This window comes from Cydia splendana, chromosome 10 (genome assembly GCF_910591565.1).
Source record: "Cydia splendana chromosome 10, ilCydSple1.2, whole genome shotgun sequence".
Lineage (NCBI taxonomy): Eukaryota > Metazoa > Arthropoda > Insecta > Lepidoptera > Tortricidae > Cydia > Cydia splendana.
In genome coordinates this window covers 21,893,110-21,902,246 of record NC_085969.1, presented here as the reverse complement: position 1 = coordinate 21,902,246, position 9,137 = coordinate 21,893,110, and the positions used below count along the sequence as shown (strand labels likewise).

At 36.4% G+C, this 9,137-nt stretch overlaps 1 protein-coding gene across 1 annotated transcript in view; it reads left to right on the top strand.

Annotated features, from left to right (window-relative positions):
* Window positions 1-5,394: 5,394 nt before the first annotated feature.
* The window catches only part of LOC134794423 (uncharacterized), a 55,860-nt gene continuing 52,117 nt past the window's right edge, over window positions 5,395-9,137 (top strand). The window contains exon 1 of the mRNA XM_063766234.1: window positions 5,395-5,585. Coding sequence (XP_063622304.1) covers window positions 5,511-5,585 — 75 coding nt within the window. The 5' untranslated portion in view covers window positions 5,395-5,510. The remainder of the gene's footprint in view (window positions 5,586-9,137) is intronic.

Here is a 9,137-nt window from a genome sequence, read left to right as displayed (position 1 = left end):
AGATGGCGGCCATGCACTATGTCATAAAAGTCGTCATGGATGTCGTTTTATAGGTTTTAGGGGGCGCAGATTTCGAAAATGATGACTATTTTGGATTCCACTTTTATGACAAAATACGTAGCCGCCATCTTGGATTATAAAATGATCATCGTTTTCGAATTCTGCACTCCCTAAAACCTATAAATCGACATCCGTGACGACGCAAGTTATCTTTATTTTCAGATCTAACAAATTGCTACAGAATACAAAGGACAAAAAAGAAGCGAGGAGGTAATGAAACAAGCAAAAATACAGATGATTCCTCGACGCAATTGGGTGATTCTTAAATTGTGTTCAGATTTTTTTTGTCATAAAAGTTTATATTTTGCACATATTACTCTCACAAGGGGCCATCCATTAATTACGTCACACGAATTTCTAGGTTTTTTTACCCCTCCCCCCTCCTTGTCACACTTGGTCACATTTGGCAAACCCCACCCCCCTGGTGTGACGTCACATTTCTTCAACGAAATCGGCAAATATTTATTTAATATTTTATCAAAATATTTTTGACAAAAGAATATTAGTAATTTTATAACCCAAAACTGATAAAAAATCAAATTAAACGAATAATTTTTTATGCCACGAATAAACTATTTCTATTTCTATTTAAAAACGATTATCGTTTCAAAAACCTGTTATTTAAATGATAATTAGCGTATAAAATAATTTAAATACATTTTCGGTTACTGATGAAGTTAAAGTGACGTCACAAAGTTTATGACTCCCCCCTCCCTCTTGTCACAACATGTCACATTTTCTTGACCCCCTCCCTACCCCTAAACGTGTGATGTAATTAATGGATGACCCCCAAGTTCCGTGACATTTCGACCTTGTAATTTTTTAAGTAAATGTTTTTGTTTATCTATGAGGATCTCACTAGAATAGTATAATCAAGGTATGTTTATATTTGATGAATGAAATAGTAACGCAAAAAAAAAAATATATTTGTGTTATATTCCTGCCGAAGACTTTTATTTTACCTTTTCCTTCTACACAAGTTTGGCCAAGTAATAAGAATTTAGGGCTCTCAATTTTATTTTGACTTCTACAACAGTAAAGCTACGAGGCCATGTTTGGTATCGTTTTCGTATAAATTCGCAGTACCAAATTTAGTTAAGGTATCACATTGACACCATTTCGAAGTAAAAACATATAAACTTATTAAAATACTTTCTTTTAAACTCCTCTTCACGCTTAAACTGCTGAACAGTTTTAATTTAAATTTGGTACACATATATTTTGAGTCCCGAGACAGGATATAATAAGTTATCTCAAAAATCATCCTTTAAAGGTGTGAAATGAGGTGTAGGGGGGAATTCAGAATTGACTTCTTGAAGTTAATACTGTTTAAGTTTAGGTTTGAAGTCATGTTTTTTCATCATTTTTAACTAAATCAAAGATGTAGACCATCCTAAATTTCATATAAATCGGTTCAGCGGTTATTGATTTCCCATACAAATTTCCACGCCACTTTTCTCTCACCTTCAAAAGATGATTTTGGTTATAAGATCTATCCTATGTCCTGTTCCGGGACGCAAACTATTTCTATACCAAATTTCAACGAAATCGGTTCAGCGGTTAAGCGTCAAGAAGAGTTTCAAAAAAACCCGCCAAGTGCGAGTCGGACTCACGTATTAAGGGTTCCGTACATTAAGTCCGACTCGCGCTTGACTGCACATTTCTAATAGGTTTTCCTGTCATCTCTGTCATCTATAGGTAAAGAACTATTTTGTGTATTCAGACGGACATACATACAGACGCACGAGTGATCCTATAAGGGTTCCGTTTTTTCCTTTTGAGGTACGGAACCCTAAAAAGATTTATTTTTATTTTGTGGAATGGTGTCAATGTGATATCTTAAATGGATTCAGCACCCCAGATTTATACGAAAACGATACCAAACACGGCCTAGCACCTTCACTGATATAGATATATCAAGATAAAATTGAGAGCCCTAAATAAACTTTCAAGAGCGGATATCTCAAAAACTATTCAACATATCGAAAAAATTGACTGAATAAACTTGTAACAAATTAAATTAACTTTCATTTTGTATAAGTGGCCATGTCGCTGAGATGCATAGTTTCCGAGATATAATCGAAAAACGGGAAAATGGGACCTTCAAAGCCCCCTCTCTCCCCCCCGCTCAAGGGCTACGGCCGGGGACTTTTGATATGTTCACCTCCTAACTTGTCAAACCGAGTTACGGAGTCAAAAATTGTGTTCCGAGCATTTCCCTCTACAACTTTTGGAGCATTCGTTGCCTGACCTAAGTAGCTTATTGAATTTCTTTAAAAACTTTTCTGTAAAAGGTTGACGGGTGTTGGGTGTTTATATGGTTTCGGTCGATTATTATCATTTGCATTGCCCATGATGACTTACTAGAATTACGAGCACACGAGACACTAATAGTAGTTTGACAAACCTTGGTTTTCAAGAGGTATTTTATATTGACATTTGCTGTCACAAATTTGCTGTCAGATTTAGTCGCAAACCGCACGCAAAGTGCACACAAATGTGTCGACACCCTGTTACGGAAAAGTGTAGACACGGCGACGACACTTCGTTTCGAAACAATTCTAGACACATTGTGTGGACTCTGTTACGACACATCTGACATTTAGTTACCACTTTGTGATTCTGCGACTGGAATGGTTATATGGGAATGCTGCCGTAGCTAACTCATAGTTAAATTCGATCAGCTGATGCTTTTCCGCGAACCCGACTGCGAAATCCCCGTGAAGTTTTGCGAGTGTGGAGTCACAGAATAAGTACAGTATTGTGGAGTCATACGTCAACGTCGCGATATGTTCTCGCCGCGAAGTCGCGCAGCGGTTCACGCACATAGTATGGCCCTCCATACCCAGTCGCCGAGGCCGAAACCGGCTAGGACAGGATGATGGCCCTCCATACTATGCCCATAAGCCCCCTGGCTTGTGATACAAACAAAGCTATGAATATGAAGTTTTTCAGTCCATTAAACAAACAACAAAGAATTCTTATCGTAAATATATTTCATCCTGTCGCATTGAATGTCTAGTCAATTAATTGTTTAGCACAAATAATTTGTCACGTGACAATAGACAATATGTCATTGTCAATCAATGTTTTTTCCCATGAAAATCAGAACCCTTAGTTAGAATTTAATTCGATAGCCTGACGAGCGTTTGAGTTATGTCTAGGTATTTTTGTATGGGATTTTGAACAGCGCATCAAGCGGGATGTTTTAGAAACTCAAAATTCCATACTATACAACTCAATTTACATTAGACGCTAAATATGAGGGTTAAAAGAGACTTATATTAACCGTTTGTTTACTCCGGAGGTTTTATTAATGTTCTAAAAATAGGAGTTTTAATCCCGAAATAAACCAATGATACCCTCGGTTTAGGCAAAATCAAATATTACCTTAGGTTGCAAAACGGCGCTACAATAAGGGTTAGAGAATGAAAAATAATCAAAAATATATAGTTTGGCCAGGGAATGTCTCATTTCAAAAATAGACGTAGAGAATCATCTAATAGACTCATAAACATTACCCTTCCTTTTGCAAGAGTAAGCTGAAACCAAGTTACATAAACATCGAGTGTCGACGTCTGTCGGGGTCAAAAGCTACCTAAACAATAGTTGAATACGCCGTCAGTTGGCAAATATCAACTACTAAATAATAAATAAGAAATAATAAGAAATCGCGAAGCGTCTGGTTGGCGTAACTGGTGACCGAAGAGCTGGCGGCTACCTCGCACAACGTATCAGCATTGCGATACAGCGAGGAAATGCCGCCAGCATCCTTGGTACAATGCCTCAAGGGCCTATTTTAGATTTAAGCTAGTTATTAATTTAGTTTAGTAGTACCACTGTATATATATTGTATGTAAATAATAAATACCTACCTATACATACTTTTGAAATCATTGCAATATAAATACTTACTTTATATTCTAATTGTAGCTACTCGGATATAATTATTTATTTTTTCTAGTCCTGTACTTTTATTTGTCATATAAAGGGTCGTGCACACATCTTTAAAACCTACCTTATAGTTGTCAAGAGTCTTTAGTCTATTCCCCAAAAACGCATTTGTGCATACACGCAGTATCTTTTTGGCACTTTTCGATACTTCGTGTACTTAATGACCACTTAAAAAATATTGTATGAAATACATTGTTGCCAACCTTATTTTAAATATCATCTCTGACAAATAAGTCAACCATAGACATGTTTTTTTTAATTTCATTTATTCATTCAAGTCCACTAAATGACGTGAAAAATATTTGTTAAATTTACAATTTTATTTCAAAGTAGGTAAGTGCTTGGTCGTAGAAAAAGTATTGTATGCAACGTTGTTTAACTGAGTCAAAAAATACTCGTGGCGTCTTTATTAATAAAATACTGTATAAATACAATAGCTTTACCGTAAAAGAGAGAGTGACGCACTAAAAACTCAATTTTCCAAAAAAAGAAACTCACTTTAATATTACCTAGTTCTATTAGAACTAACGAATCTGATCCGGCAAACACTAAAAATGGTTTTAATCCAATCGGGAAAAGTGTATTAAAAATATATATGTAAAAATAGAACTCATTACGGTCGTTATAAGCTGCATTCTTGACCTATTTTCTCACATGATTATCGCAATTCATACCTGGGGCATGACAGTTTATTCGCAATAAACGATGATTAAGCTAGTAGTGTCTTCAGGAGCTTCAACTCAAAATACATGAGTGACCCGTTTTTAATATATTTAATATGTGTCACGGAAGTTTTGGTCGTTTAGATTTAGTTTCGATGTTTATTTATTTTAGATTCAAACGCCTCACTGCCCGATTCGAACTTTAAGATACGTCGATTTATAGATCTAGAAACGATATGGATTAGATGTGTCAGTGTCAAAAATGACGTTTTTGTTTGAAGAAACGTCACATTTGACAGTGACATATCTAATCCATATCGTTTCTAGATCTATTAATCGCTTATCTTAAAGTTCGAATCGGGCCGTCAGCCTCGCATTATTCCTCTGATGTTTAGATCTAAATCAACGCATTAGCGCATGTAACACGCAAGATTGCAACCAATAAAATACCATGTGACAGCAAATTTATGCACTCGAGATTACCCGCGGATGCTCAACTACCATAGAACAATGTATCGATCAAGGACGAACGCTGGGTGGGAGCCACAACACTACCAAATGCCAGCCAGTCTTACGAACCACTCGGCAGAGCGCGCGCGCTCCTTATTTAAAAAATCGAATGCGAATAACGAACTTTTTTATTTCGAACTAGTGATGCGACCGTAGAAAATATCGATTAAAGTGTTAGCAAGTTTTTTAAATTGTCTGTTTTTGATGATGACATTCTTTTTACTGTTAATTTAGATATAAAGATATAGAATTAGACACAGACAGTATATTTTGGCGTGTGGGGGATGTTATTGTAATTTGGGTACTGTAAAGTGAAAAGTGATAATGGGCTGTAGACAATTTTTGTCAGTGTGTGTGGCGGTGGCGTGTTTGTATTTGGCTATAATTGCACAAGCACAGGTATGGAATTTTTTATAATTCACCCCATGTTTACTCTAATAAACGGTTAAGTTACTAACTCTATAATAATACGTTCACTATAATAATTAGTCAGTAAAATAGGAACGAAATTGAAAAAAATCTTGGAATGCAAATCTTCAAAGCACATGTTTTGTATTTGGCGCGTTTTTTGACAAGACAGGATTATCGGTTTGGCAGGATCTATCTACGAAATAAAACAAAAATATGACAACGGCATTCATGAGACCGGACGATGCGGCTAGTGAATAGAGTTACCCATCAATCTAACTTTACACATATGTATTTTGCAATTACAAAGTCTGGAAATGTCAACATAAATGTCGAATTTCTATCGAAACATGACGTGTTAGCTTGGCTCGGCAATCATATTTTATTTTTAACCTAACCTGACTATGTGATTATAAACTGACTAGAAAAAAAGCAAGAATATGATAATTATCTTTGCTCCGAGTTCAAATCAAAGGGCGAAGTGAATGTTTACAAACAAGCTTGTATTGCTTGCATTACTTAGCACAGTCTCATAAATTTTGTAAAGTAATAATAGTGATAATTTTACTAAACATAGGTAATTTATCTCTAAAAAGCTCTGGTGGCTTAGCAGTTAAGAGCGTGAGACTTCCAATCCGGAGGTCGCGGGTTCGTACGAAATAGCATTTGATATTTACCAGTTGCTTTTCGGTGAAGGAAAACACCCAGACACACACAGACAGATGGCAGTCGCTTTCGTAAAAACTAGTGCCTACGTCAATTCTTGGGTTTAGTTGTCAAGCGGACCCCAGGCCGTGGCAAAATGCCGGGATAACGCGAGGAAGAAGATAGGTGCTATTTATTTCTCTGAACCAAGCTGTACCTAATCTAAATTTTGCCTTTCTCGTGACATAACAATGCACTACCTCAATAGAGGTCTGTATGCACAACACTTTATTATTGAGTACTACGTGAGCACGTGACTCTAAGTTTTCACGTCGAGGAAAAGGAAGTGCGATAGAGACCCCGAGGCGACTGTCACTCACCCAGGAACTTATGGAAGGAGGTCAGACACTACTGTGCCATTAGCCTGAACTACTTGAACGGTGTTACCACATCAAAATAAGCTTTTTGCCACAGTTCATGCAAACCAAACAGGGGGTCCACTTGGCAACTATCATTTTGTTTGAATAAAAAAAAAAAAAAAATCTAATCCCTAGAATTGACGAAAGCAGCAGCAGTCGTAGAATATCATATCATATCATTTATTCCATTGTAATTATGCTCATTTGTACATTTTGGTCTTACATTTGGCAAGTAGAATAATTTGGTGAGTAGTAGAATTGGGAGGAATATTCGGATTAAATCCTGTCGTTTGTTTCCGCCATCGCTCTACGCGACAACATTTCCATCTTCACCATTTAGATGGTTGGCAGTCCTCAACTGTGCGTTTCTCAAGAATCTTTCTGCCTCACAAAGCTTAACTGGGAATTTCCAGTTCGATACGACCATCAGACTTTCAAGAAGAGCGTACGTGGTGGTACGTGCATCATAGAGGCCGGCTCCGCATCTGGCGTTGCGGGTGTCCAAGTAACCAAAGCTAACTAACCTAACAAAATGGCACCTTTCAGTGAACAATTTGTATAAATAACCGCACCCTAATCAATTCATCTGTGATACGATGTCACAGACAGACTAACACACACGTTAAACTTATATTTAATACCTCTACCTTCTTCCACCGGGATATAATTAATAAATACTTATTTGGGGACATCTTACACGACAGATCAACCTAGCCCCAAACTAAGCGAAACTTGTACTATGGTATGGTAGCTTGTGCTTGTAAAATCATGGTAGAAACGGTTTATTTCTTTACAACTATTAATTTCAAGTATGTACGTACACGGATCTTTGACCGAGACACAGAAACAACATGTTTGCGCCGTACTACATACATCGATAACCCGGGGTTAACTACACATTGTTTACACACTATTTACTTATTTTATTTGGGTTTCAGGAAGTGTCATTAAGTTTAAATCAATATTATAGTGTACCTACATTGTTAATGAAAATACTTACCTATTAGGGTTTGAGGAAGTGTAATAAATGATTATGCTTCTCATAAGTTTGAATAAATATATTATTAGGTTCTTCACATCGTCAAAAAGTCATCAAATCTAAGAAGAGTTACATATACATTATACCTATGTTTATAAGTAATCTAATCACTCCTCAGAAATCATAATTTATCAAGCTTTTCAAACGTATAGGACTTAAATTACCTAAAACAAACGGACATAAATTACCTCAATTTTTAGGATTCCGTATCCAAAGGGTAAAAACGGGAGCCTATTACTAAGACTCCATGACCTCTGTATCTCATGAACGGTGAAAGCTAGACAGTTGAAATTTTCACAGATGATGTATTTCTGTTGTGGCTATTACAACAAATACTAAAAAGTACGGAACCCTCGGTGGGCGAGTCCGACTTGCACTTGTCCGGTTTTTTCAAGTCATTTTTCTTTCGATTTGAACTTCTTGCCTAAGCTTAAGATACAATATATTTGACCTCATCATGGTAAGTATTTGGCGAGATATGCGCTGCGAGTAATAATAATAACGAATCAATAATGGCGTTCTACATGACATTAAAGCTCTCCAAGGGGCCTCTACGTGTTGGATCTATATCCCCACGCAAGCCTTTCAAAAGACCGGGATTTATAGGCCCGTGAAATCGAAAAAGAAAACGAATCAATAATAATATTATGATAAAAAAAAATATATGTATATTTAAAAATCGAAGGATGGTAGAGTAGGTCAAATGTCGCCGGCTTCCATTTGCGAATCTGCCTCGAATGCCTGCGCGCGACCTTTTCTCTCGGTCCCTCGATCGATAGGGTTGTCACTTGCCACCAAGGGTCGGGTTGAAAACCGGCCACATCTTCGTAAACTTAACTAGTTCTAATGTAGTTTATCCTAGATGTTCGCGGTATTGCGATACAAATCATTTATTTATTAAGACTAATAGAATTATAATAATTAAATGGAAAATATTTAATGAGATAGGTATATCAATTAAAAAAAGTTCTACTTTAGAAACGCATTTGAAGTTAAATAAAAAAAACTGGTGATGGTGATATGGAAGGGCAGGACTGAGGTATGGAGAGGTAGAAGGGATGCCTTTTCCCAGTGATGGGATACTTAATAAATAAGTTATAATATTGCGAAATTAGGCTTATAAGTGGTGGAGTCAACGGAAAATTAATTTTTTTTCGGGACAAGTTTTGATTTCCACCAAAAATGCCGAATTCTATCCAAATTTAATGTTAAAAATAATAATTCAACAACAAAATAAAAATCAGCTCAATGACCTATTTTAATAAAATGAGCTTCCATTAATATTTGTTGTAGGCAACCCTACTGCATTAGCGGTGTATTCTTTGGAACAACAACCTATTCATATCGAGGTCGCATTTACTTGTAAAATAATTGGATCGGTAAAGCATTTACATTTTTTCGTTCATTCACCTTGTCAAGGTTTTCAGATGATCGCCGTAA